Raw genomic sequence first — 17488 nt, forward strand, 5'->3', positions numbered from 1 at the left:
CAGCCCGCCGGCAACCCAGTGCTTCTCCAGCTGCTGTCAAGAAACCCTGCAATGAAGGATATTTTCAAAGCACCCACCTTGTTGAGGACATCTCGCTGGCAGCCAAGATAGAGATTGGGCAGAATTCGGGTTGGCCCAATGTTGGCAACAGGTAAGCAAGGCTGAGAAATGCAGGTGGGGACTAGGGTGGATTTTCCTTCACAGAGGCCAGGGAAACAGCGGGAGAACTCGGCAAACCCACCTAAGGACAGACAGGGTACAGTTACGCCGTGCATAAAGATGAAAACCAGCCATCTGCTAACTACTCAAATACAGTTGTCTGAAAAGAACAATCAGACCCCACAGATGGAAGTGTATCCCCGTCCACAGCTGCTCGGTCTGGGGTACAATCCAGCACCAGCCCTGGCTTTGCAAGCCCACGATAGGGACCCCAGGCCCTGAAGGCACTTACAGTGACTCCCCCCTTGCTCCCACTCCCTTCACCTTCGTGCATCCTACGTCTTCTCCCTGCTCCCTGTCCTATTTCGTGTGACTTAAAGAGGACTGAAGGTAGCAGATAACCAAGCCAAGACAGACGCAAAATGGGGTTACAAAAACACGTGAACTGAGGCCAGATGTGACTTCTTCAAAATAAAATTGACAGAGTTCAAAGTTCCTTCTAAAATGAACTTTAAATCTTCCTACTGTATAAGTTTTATATTTCAAAGATGCCACATACTCCCCTTACTCTTACAAATATTCTCTATATCGAGGGTCGCATAATTACCCCCGATGCCGGGGTCTCCTGTTCATTGGCTGAGCACTGTGAACAAGGGCCGACAGACCCCAACGGCTCAGGTTACATGGACGCCTTGTGGCAAGACTTCTGGACTCAGAGGAATTCAGTGTTTTCTAGTCCCGTCCTTATAATGACCTACTATGATCTTCATTAGGTCACAATCTCACTACCTGTTAATGAAGAGAAATCTATTGGCTAAGGAGACACTCTCACCTCCTTTCAGAAAAGAAAAGATGAACAAGGTCTTCACTGGGTTTTCCAATCTAAATACTCCTTGCTATCCAAATCCAAACCCGAGAACTGAATACATTCTGATACATTTTCAGATAAATCCCTCACTATCCAGACCCTCACCAGTCACAACATCTAAACTCGGAACCAAAGACATTTGGATTATAGGGAATATGTGTATATTTTTAATACTACTAAATTAAAAAACAATTAACTTGTTAAGAAGACAGAGCAGCCTCATTTTTACCTCTTTAATGAAGCCTTAAAAAGGACCCTAGTTGGGACTGACATATACACACACTATATATAAAATAGATAACTAATGAGAACCTACTGTATAGCACAGGGAACTCTACTCAGTGCTCTGTGGTGACCTGACTGGGAAGGAACTCTAATAAAGAGTGGACATACGTATACAAAAGACTGATTCACTTTGCTATACGGCAAGAAACTAACACAGCATTGTAAAGCAACTATACTCCAATAAAAAATAAAATAAAATCTTAAAGAGGACCCTAAAATCTCATGAAATATTTATCTCCATCTCCTTGAGCTTCATTCCATTAGCCTTTCCTGCGCTTCCAGAAACATATAAAATATGCCCTCAAAAACTGCAGAAGTGCAGGGAGTTGAGGGGGGAGGTGTCACCCTTTTTTATCCCCTGTATTACGTTCAACGCAAGCATGATCCTCTGGACTCCTGCGTCCACTGTCTGTGCTCAGCGTGGGGTGCGTGGTGCAGCAAGCTGGGACAGCAAGTCGGTGACAATAAGCACGCCACCTGCACAATGTCGGTGTGCATCCCTAGCCTCCAAGCCAAGTGTCTGCACTGTGTTTACTCTTCAGCAGTTTGCTTATTAGAGTTCTTAAGGCAACGTGGCAGAAAGAGCAGGGGGTCCATTAGAGAAACCCCACCTGCCTGTGCGGGACCGACGAGGCCCTGGCGACCTGTACCTGTTCAGCGTTAAGGTTTCATTCCTTGCCCTTTCCAAACGCACTCTCCAGCCACACAAAACTCACTGTCATCACCTCACACTTTCATGCTGTTCTCTCACCACCACCGGCCCGCCCCGTGCACACACACACACAGCATACAAACCACACACACGTGAGCCCCACGACCGTACAGCAGAGGGAGGACGGGCACAGGCCCCTGTACCTGAGTCTGTGCCCTGGCTTCACCGTGTTCTAGCTGTCAGGTTTGGACAAGTGACTTATGCCCTCTGGCGATCAGTTTCCTGTCCGTAAAATGGGAATAATGACCACGCCCCCTCACAGAGCTGTCAGAGGACTGAATGAGCTGATATGCGTGAGTGCTTCGTGCCTGCGCAGAGTGAGCCCTCCACGGTACAGTGATCCGACATCGAGTTCCCAGCTTCACCTGTGGGCCCCCCTCCTCCACCCCTGACCTGCAGCTACACCTCAGTAGGATACACACGAGACAAAGCGAAAACAGTAATGCTTCTAAGGCTACATTTCCCAGAGTTTGCTCCAGGGCGCTGGCATCCTGCAGGAAGCTGACAGACGGGATACTGGTCCCAAAAGTAAGAGAAACACTGCATATCACGCCTCCCTGGGAGACTCACAGCACACATATTAAAAGCTCTGAAAAAAAATCTCTAAGGAAACTAGTTTACTTTCATTTAATTTAAGGGTCCCAAACTTATTTGACCATGGAATTTCCCCTCCCATTTCCCCCCCTAAAATCTCTTAAAATCTAAGCCGGTGGAACTCACACTCAACGAAATGCTGTGCTGGGGCTGTTGCAGCTACTGAAATGAAGTAAATTAGAAGCCCTACACCTAAAGTATAAGCCACGGCAATCTCAAAAAAGGGGTCAGTTAATATCGGCATACATATATGCCTGTCACTGTTTAGGTTTTATCATTTTATTTCATTAATGTTTTGCCCTTTTCAGTCTCTTAACTGCATAATGCAGTTATTTAAGGTGAGTTTTTCCCTCAAAGCAGTTCTTGTAATAATAGATATTAAAGAGTGTATACATTATTTGCCTATCTTACACCTACCCAACACGATAACTGACGGCCATTACTTTGATTATAATTTAAATTTTAACTTCCATTAACTTTTGTTGTCCTGGTGTTTCTCTAAAGAACTGTTTTCATATTTTTTCCTATTCTGGCTCCAAAACAGTTCATGGGATGAGCTCTCATTTAAATCCAACAAAACGAGAGTCCAGTAAATGTTCTCAGAGAACAGAGAAACCAGACAATCCAAGGAAAGTCCACTTGAATTCCATTTGAAACTTATGTCATCATATTCATAAATAATATAAGGACTCCCAGAGTTATGAACATTTACTATGTGACAAGCATTGCTCTAAGCACTTTACAAGGATTTGTTCCATCTTTACAACTGCCCCATGAGGTAGGTGCTTCGATTACTCCCATTTTACAGATTAGGAAAAGAGAGGTTCAGAAAGACACAGGGTGATAACCAACAGAGCTGGACGTGAGCCCGGCTCGAGACTGCACTCTCACTCGCTCTGCTAAGCCGTGTCTCTAAATACCACGGAATTAACTGCTCTCTAGGATGTGGGGGCAGCCTGCTGACACCTCTGGGGTCCTGCCCTCATTTTAGCCTCATTTCACCAGGCTGAAAATGGCCACGGGCCTCTCCCAAACTGATGGAAGAGCCTTGCTTCCCTCAAGCCACATGGTTCAAAAACTTCGATGAGGGAGAGAAAAGGGAAGGAGATCTGACCTGACCAGAGAAACAAGAACTCTGTAAGTGTGCGTCACACGAGACCAGTAACAAAGCTGAGGAAGAACTAGCGGGGGATACAAACAACACGGTCATGGCCGGCTTACGATCACAGTTTGTGAATCGGTGGTGAGACGGTTGCGGCGTCTCGGTGACTTTCAGCCTCCACTGAACTACGTTCAGAGGGGACAGATTCTCCAACGGTCGTAAACTGAAGGCCGGCCGGCCTGGGCCGTTTGAAGCGCAGCTCTATCATTCATTTCATCCTAAATCACTTCTAACTTTGGTGGTCCTAACAAGTAAAATGTGAGTGTGGCTCTAGAAAATTCTAAGAAAACAGAAAAAAAAAAAAAAGAGAGAGAGAGAAAGCAGCCACTATTCAGCCTCAAAACAAAGCCAAACAAAACAGCAATAACACATTATAAAACAAACAAACTTTTTTTTTCTTACAAAGTTTTTCAACTAATCTCTAGCAGCACAAATCCAAACAGCCTTAAAATATTTAACAGATTTGGCGAAATCAGAGCATTCATCTAGTGCTCAGGCTGGCTTGAAATGTCCCAAACCAGGACTCCTGGTAACTTCCACAAAACACGATCTCAGCCAAAGAGTCCATTTTCCCTGATCTTTGTCTCTGACAAGGTTCCACGCTGCCGACCTCCTCCTTCATTGACAGTTTCTTCCATTCGCTGACCTTTCATTCATCGTTGGACTCCAGTGACCCCAGTTTCATTTCATTAATTAACAACAGATGAGACACTGCCTGACTTACCCGAACCCTGGAGAAACTATCTGCAGCCTCTCAGCGACTCAGTTCTGAAATATGTCTGAAATGTCCCTCTTCCTCTTACAAGAAGAAAAGTACAATTCATCTACGTAAACTTTCTGTTACAAGTGGCTGACAGACACAGAATCAAGAGTCTTCTCTGCCCTGGTCCCAACTCTGCTGTCCCCAGACCCTAAGTTAGATTCTCTTATGACAAGAAGACACAACATCAGTTCATGAGCTCCACTTGTTTATGTGAAAGCAGCACTGAGAAACTGACGCGCTTCTTGAAAAAGTTTAAAAATAATTTTTAAAGTTGTTCAAGCATCTGACTCACTGTCCAATCTTGCCAAGTTTCTCCTGTCCCTAGATTTTATGCTGCTTATGATCTAGGAATGGAGAAAATAGAAAGTCGAATGACGCACGTGTGGCTCCCTAAGCCAGACCTGAATCTCAGAACGCTGTACCGGCTTTGGCCCCTTGGGCTACGAGTGTTTGTTTTAAGAGGAAGGAAGACACGTATGCAGACACCCTGGCCTGTAGAGAAATGGGGGTGGGGAGACCAGCGGGTAGACATACGGACAGCAGTGGCCTCTACAGACTTGTATGAACAGGCAGACAAACTGCAATGTTAAAAATCCATATTTCTGTTAGTCTTCCACAAATTTACCTGTAGAATGCATATTTATAAATAAAAATATACATATTACTTTGGACGGAGAAAACACTTGGTACAGCTTAAAGGCATTCATAATTTGTATATCACTTTCTTCTCATTCAGCCAAGAAATATTTCTTCCCTTAAGAGTACCCCCTTCGGGGCTTCCCCCGTGGTGCAGTGGTTGAGAATCTGCCTGCCAATGCAGGGGACACGGGTTCGAGCCCTGGTCCGGGAAGATCCCACATGCCACGGAGCAACTGGGCCCGTGAGCCACAACTACTGAGCCTGCACGTCTGGAGCCTGTGCTCCGCAACAAGAGAGGCCGCGATAGTGAGAGGCCTGCGCACCGTGATGAAGAGTGGCCCCCGCTTGGCACAACTAGAGAAAGCCCTCGCACAGAAACGAAGACCCAACACAGCCAAAAATAAATAAATATACATTAAAAAAAACTGTTAAAAAAAAAAAGAGTACCTTCTTCACAATTCAAACTATAAATATAATTTTCTATAAAAGCCAATGTCAACTACTATTCCATTTTCAGAGGAAAAAAAAGTCTGCCATGTAAAATAAAATACATAAAACGATGCCACTAAACAATTCTAACTGGTCGGTTTTCTCTTCCCTCTGACCCTTGCAGTTATAAATCACAGAGTTGTTTCTTAAAATAAAAGAATATTCACAAAAGTAGCACTTTACTTCAGATGAGCAATGTTAATTTTAAGACGCAAATTCTCAAAATGTATCCGTATCCTTTTAGTCAAACCAGAGATAAATGTCAATTCCATGACTCTGAAGACAGTTCCTTGCAGGGAGAAACAGAGGGCTGCTCACTTATGCTTCAAAATGGGGAGCAAGTCATAAGAGCTTTATCAGCTGACAGAGCTGCCTAAGCTGGGAAGGGGGATTAAAGGTAGCCCCTTCCCATTACTGGGGATGAGTTCCATGGCTATGTACAGAAGTCTATTTACACAAAGCTCTACTTTATGAAAGATATTTTTCTAAAGTCATAAGCAAATTTAATTTCTGTACATTAAATCATTTTCACAGTCTATATAATTTCAGCTTTTAAATATAGTTCTCATGCAGTTTAACCCTTTTGTAAAACAAAGACCCCCTTTTTGTGACATAAATACGACCCATTCATTTACTTATTCTAGAATGTATGTGAAGGATTTAAGTGGAGTATTCCTGCGCCTGTAGAGAACAGTTCTCTCCATACTGAAAATTAAATCTGGGCTTTGCTATTACACAAAGGAGACAACCCTAATCTTAAACAATGAAATGCTAAAATGTGTATTTTGGAAGTATTTTAATTGCTCTCATGAATAACTATTTTGCACTTTAGTCTGAAGTGAGTGATTCAGGCAACTTTATCCTCTAACCATTTAAAAACACACAAGCACGGTCACAGTTCTCCCAGGGTCAGTGGACTGTATACATGGAAAGCTGAAACTACTGACATAAAATGCAAAGGCAAGGCACCATAATTTTGTACCTCCAAAGAAAGCAAACAAAAACATGTAACTGTACTTTTCCAATGTACATAGGTTGGTCTGGGTAAGCCCAACCACACAGGCTTGATCAATCACTTCCAGGAGGGTAGAGAGCATGGCACACTTTCCTCAGCAACATCAGCAGCAATTATGTCCTATCTAGTCAACTCTCCGCTGAGCAGCACAGGAGAGAAAAATCCCAAATGACGTGGAACGTTCATTTTAAACTCTCATTCCATCTCCTCCATCCACTTGAGAGGATGGTGGACAGACGTGCATTTCTGTGGAGATCCTCCAGGAAGCCTGAGAAGTAGCCTCCATCTCGTAAAACTTGCCCCATAAATAACACCCCCAAAAAAGCTCACTCTGTATGAAAACAACCTATCACCTGGCACAGCTGCGGAATGGGACATTCTAGCTAATTTTTTTTTTAAACAAAACAATCCCACCTCTCTCTTTTTAAAAAATTAATTAATTAAATTATTTATTTATTTTGGCTGCGTTGGGTCTTCATTGCTGCGTGCCGGCCTTTCTCTAGTTGCGGCGAGCAGCAGCTATTCTTCGTTGTGGCGCACGGGGCTCAGTAGTTGTGGCTCATGGGCTCAGTAGTCGTGGCGCACGGGCTTAGCTGCTCCGCGGCATGTGGGATCTTCCCCGACCAGGGCTCGAACCCGTGTCCCCTGCACTGGCAGGCGGATTCTTAACCACTGTGCCACCAGGGAAGCCCTCTAGCTAATTTTTGGATTAACACAGTTACCAAACACACAATAAACGAATTAAAAATTTTCAAAATGCTAGCATAAAGAAAAGCACTAAATACTAAAATAATGCAACTTATAAGAGTTCTCGTGACTCATAATGTCTAAATCTTACATTCCTCAAGATAATGTTATCTAGATCAATTCGACTGGCAAAATCCAGAAGCGTTGTTTAGTAAAGAGTTCTCAGAAGATGTCAAGTGATATTTTTTACTCTTTCACTGATCTTTCAAATTGGCAATACATAACCATACCCAGAGGCTCTTCTTCAACACACACGCACACGCGCACATGCACACACGCACAGCCAGGCAGGACTCTCAATACGTGCCTTCAAACAAAGATTGTTCTGAACAGCACAACCAGAACGACCAATCAAAAGGAATTACGGCCAGAATCCACCCTTGGCTGAGCAAAGGCACCAAGCACTACAAGCAGGAGAGAGGTTCACGGAGGCCACCCGACTGGTCCTCCGGTGACTTTAAGATGTGAAGCCACAGCCAAGCGAACAGCAGCCTGGGGCTTCCTGAGGAGGAAGGACCTAGAAGGCCTCTGCTTCCACCAGCATGGAAGGAGGAGGTTACTAAGGAGATCACCTTTGCTCATGTTCACCTGAAAATCAAAGATTTCCAAGGTTGCATTTGGGGGCTTGAGGTCCCAAACGCCGACCTAACATTTTCAATCCTCTTTTGGTCATTTTCACTTGAAAGACTTATCGATACTTTTTTTTTTTTTTTTTTTTTTTTTTTTGCGGTACGCGGGCCTCTCACTGTTGTGGCCTCTCCCGCCACGGAGCACAGGCTCTGGATGCGCAGGCCCAGCGGCCATGGCTCACGGGCCCAGCCGCTCCGCAGCATGTGGGATCCCCCCGGACCGGGGCACGCACCCGCGTTCCCCGCATCGGCAGGCAGACCCCCAACCACTGCGCCACCAGGGAAGCCCTATCGATACTTTTAAAATAAATTCCAAGCTGATATCTCGCTCCCTCTGGTTCTGTAACCCTGTTCGCGTCTGCCCCGTTCTCCCAGTCACCTCAGCAGCAGCCACCTGGTATGCCAACACTCGGACTTGCTTTTGCGACGTCCGTCTGTCTGTCCCTGCCTCCCCCCCGCCGCACTGTTAGATAAATTCAGGAACAGCTCTCTCTGATCTGTCCGTCCTTTTCCCAACTTGTTTCCACTCTGCTGCCAGATTAAGCTCCTAAGATAAAGTGTGGATGTATCCTCTGCCCCCAAATACCCACAGAATACAACCCAAGATTCCTGATCAGACACTCAAGCCCTGCATCATCTGATCCCACTCTACTGTCCACCCTCACTGTCCCTATTCTACCCACCATGGCCCAGGCCCATTCATCTTCTTACTGTTCTCCCAGCACACCTGGGCTTTCTCATCTCCAGCCTCTGCAACAACCAGGGAAGTCCCTCTAGTTTCAATTCTATTCTGTAGCATTTTTTTAAATTCTGCTGTATTGGGCCTGGGTATGAGCCCAGAACCTGCTTCCCACTCCTTGACCACAAGGCCCCAGAGGACCCTCAGGATGAGCGAAGTGGCACAGGGCAAGGAAAACATTTCTCTGCTATGATAGGTTAAAAGGGAGACTTGGTAGATGCTGCTTTCATCATCCAGAAGCCCCAGTGAGTCCTCAGGGTGCTTCTATCATGTCCAGGGAACTTTCCATGAGAGGTGGGTTCCCTTGGCGGCTCAGGACTAGAGTCCGGTACGACATCCGGGGCTCAGGGAACCAGGGGCATAGCTCTCAGGAAACGGACTGGACCAACTATAATCAGATCCCGGCTAAGGATGAAGCGGCTGCCAGATGTGCCCCTGGTGACCGTCGGGGGCAAGGCCTCATGAGACTATCCATCGGGGGACGATGCTCTGAGTCCCGAGGAAAAGGGAATAGGAGTCTGGTCTCCGGAGGACGACTCTTCGGAGTCCAATCTGCCTGACGTGTGAACTGCGCGTGGGTTACCACACAGCTCACTTCTTGGGCCTTTCCCCGTGAAGCTCAGGCTTCCTAATCCACCCCAAGCAGGCCCTCCCGGGACCCCCTGGGGTGTGTCCACTCCGGCAGCCGTCCTCCTCCGGGGCCAAGCGCACCGCCTCCCAGCAGATGTGGTGGACCAGCGGGAAGGAAAGGGTCCCTGTTCGTCAGCCAAACAACCCTGGAGACCACTGGCATCCACAGGAGGGTGCGGAGCCATGCCGCGGGCACTGCTGCAAGCCGGACACGGCACTGGGTGATGGGAGAGCGGTGACCACGACAGAGGCCCGCTCTGGAATGGACAGTTCAGTGGGACAAACTTCAACCAAATAATTAGATGAATAACCGGCTAATTATGGCGGGTGGCCAAAGGAGTGTGTGTGACAGAGGACACCCAACTCTGCCTGGGAGCCAGGGTGGGGTTTGACTGCCACCATGAATCCAGCAGGAGACACCCAGGTACATGGGGCGAGGGGGACACTTCGAGGAGTAGGAGGGTGCCTCTGGGTTGCAGGTCTCAGGCAACTGAGGCTAAAGTGCTAAAATACACACACACACACACACACACACACACACACAACAACCACCACCACCACCTGAGGACGGAGAGGGGCACAAGATGAGGGCACAGAGGCAGGCAGGAGCCGCCACTGCAGGGCTTCGGAGTCAGGGAAGGATTCTGGAATTTACCCTAAGAGCACTGATGCAGACTAAGCTGGGGAGTGACATAATCACAGTGACACTGAAAACATCAAAGAGAGACGTAACGCTGGCGAGAGTGTGAGGAAAGGGCAGAGAGGCAGCAAGACAGGGTGAGAGAGCAGCGGGGAGGGTCCCGGGGCAGGTCTGAGGGGCTGACGTGGGCCTGAGTTGGAAGCATAGCGCAGGGAGGCCAGAAGAAAGGTCTGGTGGCCAAGAGGTGACAGGCGTCACCGAGCCCCCGAGGGCTCCCCAGGCCAGCCCAGCAAAGCAGACTCGTCCTTCCAGGCTGAAGGGCCCGCACGGCCTGACTGCACTTCCCCTCCATTCCCCTTCCTCCCGTCACAGAAAGTCCACTCAGTCTCCTGGCTGCCTCCTAAAGTCTGCGTTCACTGCTGACATTTTTAATTATGTCAGTCCACAGAGGACCCTCCCCACCCAAATCTTACTCATTTTTCAAGGTTCGATTAAAATTCCACCGCCGCCCTCAAACCTTCCCCAACTCCTGCAGGCAACACCGAGTCACCCCTTATCGCTGTGACACACAGCTCGACGCACTGTCATCTGCTTCTATTTCATCCGCTCCAGACGTGTTGCCCCAAATTAACCGAGAGGTCTCAAGGGCAGGGGCAAGACGGGCACTCTTCCAGTACCCTATCCCCCAGGGGCCCACCCCGGGGCCCACCCAAGGGAGCCCTCGAACACTGTGAGTGAGGCCAGCTGAATGGACAGGACACGAATGACATGACCAGGCCAGGGGAAGACTGATGTCACCACTGTCACCCAGGGTGCTTCTGTGTAGCTTGTGCAAAATGTCAGGGTGAGGAACTGTCTCGAGCCTGGTCTGCAGTCCCTCTGTTAAACAGACACAGCCTCAGGCATGATGTCTTAGCCACCGGTAGCTGGGGAGTCACAGAGCTGGCTTGTTACCACACAGGCAGGTAAGAACTGGAGAAAAGACGGGCCAGTTTAGATAACCTCATGCAAACTGAGAAGCGGAGCCAGCAGCTACACGGCAACCAGTGGGCGAAACGGCACCTATTTTTAGTCTGTTTTCAGTGGCTCTCACCGCAGCTCTTTAAACACAAGAAGAGCCAATTCCTGAATAACTGCAGTACTTTGACTGGAATCCATTAACGTCAATCTCTTTTACCAGCTACCACAGGATCTGAAATGGGATGACTGAAGATTTCCCTTCTCTAGACACAAGGACAGAAGAAACGCCACACTGGAGGAGAGAACGGATGATGACAACGGCACGTGCAGCAAATCTGTAAGCAGGAGGACCGGCTTCTGCCCGGCTTCCATTAGGAAGGTACCTGGCTCCACTGAACCAAAGCTGCACATTTATCATACAGAACTGCTGACTGAATCTAGATTCCTGTTAAACTGAAAATGTGTCAAGAGTCAAATACATTTTTATTCACTCCTAGCTCTAACCACAGTAGCAGCTCTAACTCAAAACAAAGAAATACGTACTTGGCCTTTAGCCACAGCAGACATTAATCTAAGACCTTAGCTGTGTTCAGAGACGAAATGTTTCTAAGAGCCCTCAGCACTGCGCCTGACACTGACCCCAGTGGTATCTTCTATCATTATCCGGAGTGGCATTTCAGCTCAGGACAGAGTAGACTTTTATTTGATGATTCCCCCCAGCTGAAAAAATTTAATGCTTAAAAATTTTATATACAGTCTCTTTTTATACATTGCTTCTCCCATAAAATGTGAAGTAAGAATATGACTCTGAAGTCCACAAAGAGGCTGAGAGAGAGCTACCACAAAAAGCACAGGCCTGATCTGAGGTGGGCACCCCTGATTCTCAGCCTAGCCTCCTGAGGGAATTCCAGGAGACTCAGGAATTACTGCAGATGGGGGCCTGGGCGCACAGTGAAAACGGTGAGAGCTGGGGAGAGTCACGCAAGGGCTCTGCTATTTTCCTCGGCTGTAAATGAAAGGGCTGAGGTCTGTGATTCAATTAGGGTTTTTTGCTGCAGGGCAATCCTGTGCCTCATCACAGGATGGAAATGAGTGCTGTAGAATTAGCAAACTTTCGTGGGTCCCTTTTGCTTTTACTCAGAGTTACAACAGCGAGGAAAGAGAAGAAAATAATAGAACAGCAATCTTTATTTCTACTAAATGGACCCACTTATTCTCTTTTCTCTATGTTAGCGCACGCCAAAAAAGTCCAGATTCGGTGGTTTTTCTTTTTTTCTAATATATTTATTTTCAATCTGGCACCCTTAGAAATATATGACAATAGACAAAGGCAAGTAAAATAAAGTAATATAATGAATAAAGGCCAAGAAACGAGATTATTTTTTTAGAGAGAACTAGTTTTCTGAAGGTTAACAAGACCAAGAAAGTTGATCAATAAGTCAAGGTTGGCAACTGTTTATATCCATCAACGATGAGGGACAACTTTCCAAAGGAATCCAAGTTCATTCTTTTTGGCTAAGATGAGGCTACAACTCATAGTAAAACCCTTTAATCCCCTGGGGGTGAAACAATGCTATGGTCTAATCTGCCTTGGTTATTGGGAGACTACTGGGAGACTTATTAATGGCTAAGCAGGACAAGCAATTTACTTTTTTTTTAATATAAATTTATTTATTTATTTTTGGCTGCGTTGGGTCTTGGTTTCTGTGCGTGGGCATTCCCTAGTTGCGGCGAGCAGGGGCTACTCTTCATTGCGATGCACGGGCTTCTCATTGCGGTGGCTTCTCTTGTTGCAGAGCGTGGGCTCTAGGTGCACAAGCTTCAGTAGTTGTGGCTCGCGGGCTTAGTTGCTCCGCAGCGTGTGGGATCTTCCCGGACCAGGGCTTTAACCCGTGTCCTCTGCACTGGCAGGTGGATTCCTATCTACTGCGCCATCGGGGAAGTCCCTCAATTTACTTTTTTTTTTTTTTTTTTTTTTTTGCGGTATGCGGGCCTCTCACTGTTGTGGCCTCTCCCGTTGCGGAGCACAGGCTCCGGACGCGCAGGCTCAGCGGCCATGGCTCACGGGCCCAGCCGCTCCGCGGCATATGGGATCCTCCCGGACCGGGGCACGAACCCGTATCCCCTGCATCGGCAGGCGGACTCTCAACCACTGCGCCACCAGGGAGGCCCTCAATTTACTTTTAAAGTACAAAAAAAATTATTTCAACTGTTCTCAATTCATATGGATTCAAGGGCTTGTATCCTCCTATGAACGGCACTAGGTTTTCTAGAGCTCGTAGCTCCTCATCAAAGTTCAGGATTTAAGCCCTGTTTAATTGTACTAGTGTTTTGGTTTGGTTTTTGGCCACACCACGTGGCTTGTGGGATCTTAGTTCCCCGACCAGGGATTGAACCCAGGCCCTCAGCAGTGAGAACTCAGTCCTAACCACTGGGCCGCCGGGGGAATTCCCTGTACTAGTGTATTTATTAGATCTTAAAATCATGTTGAAATCTGCTTAAACAGACGGAAACATTTTCGTATTAGATACTTTTCCCATAACAGCTGTATTTTTGCTCTACCTGAACGAAGACAACTTGCAAATCATTTATGTCAAAATAGCCTCAAGTTTTGGCTACACTTTCAGATTAGTTTCATCACTGTTTAATATAATCACTTACAAACTAAACTAAGTGAATAAAATAAGTCATATGAAATACAAATGGTATAAACCTACGTGTAAGCTAACTTATATTTCAGATATTTATTGAAAACTGAAGAAGGGCTAGGCCTTGTGGGGAACACAGAGATGAACAAGACATAGTCCTCGGCTTGAGAAAAAGAGAATCCAGGAGGGGGCTTAAGCTAACAAATGAAAAAGATACATGACAACGTAAGTTTAAATAAGATTTTAAGATACTAATCAAAGACTCGCATGTGGCATATGGCTATCAAATATTAATCACCTGGTTTAGAATACTGGCTGGGCTTAAAAAGAGGGAGAGTTGATCAGTCAGGGGTCAAGATCGCTGGCTGAGTAGGCCCACAGATGTGGCCAATACAGGCCGAGTTCACTGCAGAACCAGGTTCTAAGTTTCAGGACTGGAAGGCTTGGGGCCCCGGTCTCACTGATAATCAGCTGTCAAAGTGGCTTAACAGGACCCCTTTCCCTGGCAGAAGCTGAAGTTTACCAGGCTAGCCTGTCCCAGAGCAGAACCTGCTGTTCCATATGGAAGAGTTAAGCCCACTGCGCTCCAGTGCAGCTTCCCCGAATCCAACCCTCTCCTGAAACGGAGTCTTCGTTGTTAATGTCCGTGTAACTAGGTCCCACAGGTAAGTCTGCGTCTCCTCTTGCTTGAGGAAAAGGGCTTATTAACATGCTTCCTCTGTCAGTTCCTTGGCGGAGGTCCTCTTTTTCCCCTTCTCCAGAGTCACTGCTCTCTAGGTAAGGTGGCCCTGAGAAGGTGAATGGAATTCGGGCCACGATTCTTCACTCCATATACTGATATAATGACCCTACAAAAGCCATCTGACGTATCTAATACTTTCTTCCTGTCGATCTCAAAGTAACGGAAAGCTCTAAAGTAATGGAGAAATCACTCCAAGAAACCACTTTGTCTTTCCATTATCACATCCCCCCAGGGCCGACGAGCATCTGTAACTGCTGAAAGCATCGGGGCAGCTCGTAGTGAAACCCGTCTCCGGCAGCCCTGTCACGTCCCGCAGCACCTGTGGGGCGCTAGCATGCTTTGCCAAGGTCAGTTATCTTCCCCGAAGCAAAACATTTAAGAAACACGTGTTGATAGGTCCTTCTACCCCACATCCCCGGGACGTCCTCTGAGCAGCTGCTGGACCTTGGCAAACAACGAAAAAACGAAAGCAAACAACAAAACACTGCCGAGAACTGATGTCACGCCTTCCCCAGCGCTCTCTTCTACTCACTCTCTTTTCTGTCCACTCTGAGGAACAACCGAGGGAATTCCCAACTGGTCAGAAGCTTTCGGATGGCTGGGAGGCTTTTAATCACCCAGAACCCTCTCTGAGGTGTCCTAAGAAATCTCGCTGCTCAGAAACCCCCAAACAAGGTCATTCAGTCCTTGAAGTCACCTTCTAAGCGAAAAGAAATACAGGATTCTGGGGGTGTGGATGACGAGATGGAGCTGTATGAATACACGTATGTGGTTCTCGGAGCTGCCTCGATGGGCTTTTGCGTTTAGGCCTAGGACCCATTTCCGGTACAAAGCGGGGATGCCAGGGGTTCTGACCAGCACCATCCCACGTATCCCTAGGGCTGATCTCGATGGTTAGAACGAGTCCCTTTCCTTCCTTACTGCCCAGTGAGCACCCCTCCCAAAGCCGCACACGGCTGGAAAGAACCTTCCACATAACAAGGGAGAGCTCCTTGGGAAAGAGGAGAAACTACCTGAGCAACTAAAACTCGACATGAGCTCATTCCTCCAGGAGCGTCCGCCTGGCCAAGCTGTCGGGTCCGAGCCCCCGTAGAGAAAGGCGTCTCAAACAAGAGCAAGGAGGGATGATCACTTTCCCTCTGGGTGTACCCTCTTTAAGAAAAACCCTGGCTCCGTCGATAGGATGCCAAGGTAAAGTCCCTCACAGTGGCTCCGAGAAGCATGACTGCGTTCCTGAACTCAGCAACCGAGGTGAGTGAAACTCTAGTCATAGTTGTCAGATTTAACACAGTCACACTCCCAGTAAAAGACCACGCCTACCAAGAGACAGAACCTAATGCTATAATTCTCCGTTACAGAGTTCTGAGAGCTACGTTCTGAGACAAGCTGGCTTCCCTTTAGGTCAGAATTGCAGCACAGATGAAACGTGTGCCAGCAGACGACCTGAAAGGGACAGGTAACTATGCTTATTCTTTGAAACCAGGAGCAAAAGCTGACGAGAGAGAAATGAAGACACAGAAGTCTTATTTAAACCTTCAGAGAGTTTAAATGTGGTAACAAACCAATGACTGATTCATCCTATTCTCTTACAACTGAAACGTCCATAGTCTAACAATCAATTGCCAGTAACATCAAGCTCACCGGACTCTCCTTGCAACCAAAGACGAGAGGTGCGAAAGTGACAATATCTGTCAATATTTTGTTTTTCTTAGATCAGATTTTTAAAAGTGATCTTGCCGATCACTGTGGCAGAATCTGCTGGACACAGCGGCTTTGTGGTAAAGGTTACTGCGCATTGTCCAACTGTATTCCCTGCTCTGGGAGCCAGAGTGAGTGAAAGGGCTTCAGTACTGTCTGCCAAACAGGGAAAGCAAAGGATGAACAGTCTGCTTTGGAATTTCATGAGATGGAACTCCCACACCACCGTCCTTTAGGGCAGATATAAAATAGTTAGTCCTTTCCACGCACTTTATAAAGTCATCTGGTTGCTTAGCATTTGCAAGTTGAGACTTTTTTTAGTTGTGAAAACAAAACAAAAATACGTAAGTTAGTTTTACAATTTCCCCTCTAATTATTGGAAGAAATATTCTGCACACATTCTCTTTCTATCTCGTTGTACATAATGTCCAGGATGGGTGATCTTATCGCTGGAGTCCACTTCAACCAAAAATGTTTAACAGGGGTTCACACTGAATACTGGACGGGTCCTCTCCTTGGGGGTGGGCGCTGAGAGCGAGCTGAAATGCAGAGCATTCGGTGTCTGTAGATCTATACGGGCACACGGACCTACACGGCACTTCTGGCTAACAAATACCAGATGAAGAGGCATTTGAGCTCAATCAAAAATACACTGACCAATGGGGAAGAACAGCAGTATTCAGGTTAACTAGAATAGTTACGTCAATCAAAAGCTATAAGTAAGTCATTTTACACAATGACCTCAAAGTTGCGTCCACCTAGTGTACTTCGAGCTCGTTGGGGAACCTGCTTACTCACAGGCTCGAGGAGATTCCGAGTCCTCGCAGTTCTACCACAAGCCTTACCTGCAAGCAGGTGAACAGAGCTGAAGCTCTTCTCCAGTTTACCCAGGAGTACAGTGAGAAAACAGTCTGAGGCCAGAGAGGCCACATCTTGGGAGCTTTGATCGTAAACTACAACCTTCTGACTGCAATCAATGTCGACCTAAAATGCAAACGTGAGGCTGTCAGGGAGGAAGGTGAGGAAAATAATCCCATACACCTCTGCTGCTGAAGCAAGTAACTGCTTCCTGTTTTCCTTAATATTCTGAATAAAAATGAGACGTGGTCAATTTACTGGATAAACCAAGCATACACACGGTTTAAATGTTTGTAAAAATCAACATTTACAAGGCAAACTTGATGCTATTTCTGTGTAAATGTGCTCAAAACTCCTTAGTTTTAAATCCTTAACACAATAACAGGGTAAAAACATGTACAACAAAATAATATGCAAAATAAACATAACGAACCCAATCCCCCGAACTACAGAAACATTTTAAATGGTTCTACTCAATAACAAATCAGCTTTTCGTAAAATTAAAGCATGA

General features: G+C 46.7%; 1 protein-coding gene across 6 annotated transcripts in view; it reads right to left on the bottom strand.

Moving 5' to 3' along the window:
• The window catches only part of DUSP16 (dual specificity phosphatase 16), an 80120-nt gene that overhangs the window by 25102 nt on the left and 37530 nt on the right, over positions 1-17488 (bottom strand). For all 6 annotated transcript variants that reach the window (XM_081249799.1, XM_081249800.1, XM_081249801.1 and 3 more), the window contains 2 exons: positions 16965-17103; positions 78-241 (listed from right to left, as the gene is read on the bottom strand). In XM_081249799.1, coding sequence (XP_081105925.1) covers positions 78-241; positions 16965-17103 — 303 coding nt within the window. The remainder of the gene's footprint in view (positions 1-77; positions 242-16964; positions 17104-17488) is intronic.

Source organism: Mesoplodon bidens (genome assembly GCF_964165515.1).
Source record: "Mesoplodon bidens genome assembly, chromosome: 11".
NCBI classification, from domain to species: domain Eukaryota; kingdom Metazoa; phylum Chordata; class Mammalia; order Artiodactyla; family Ziphiidae; genus Mesoplodon; species Mesoplodon bidens.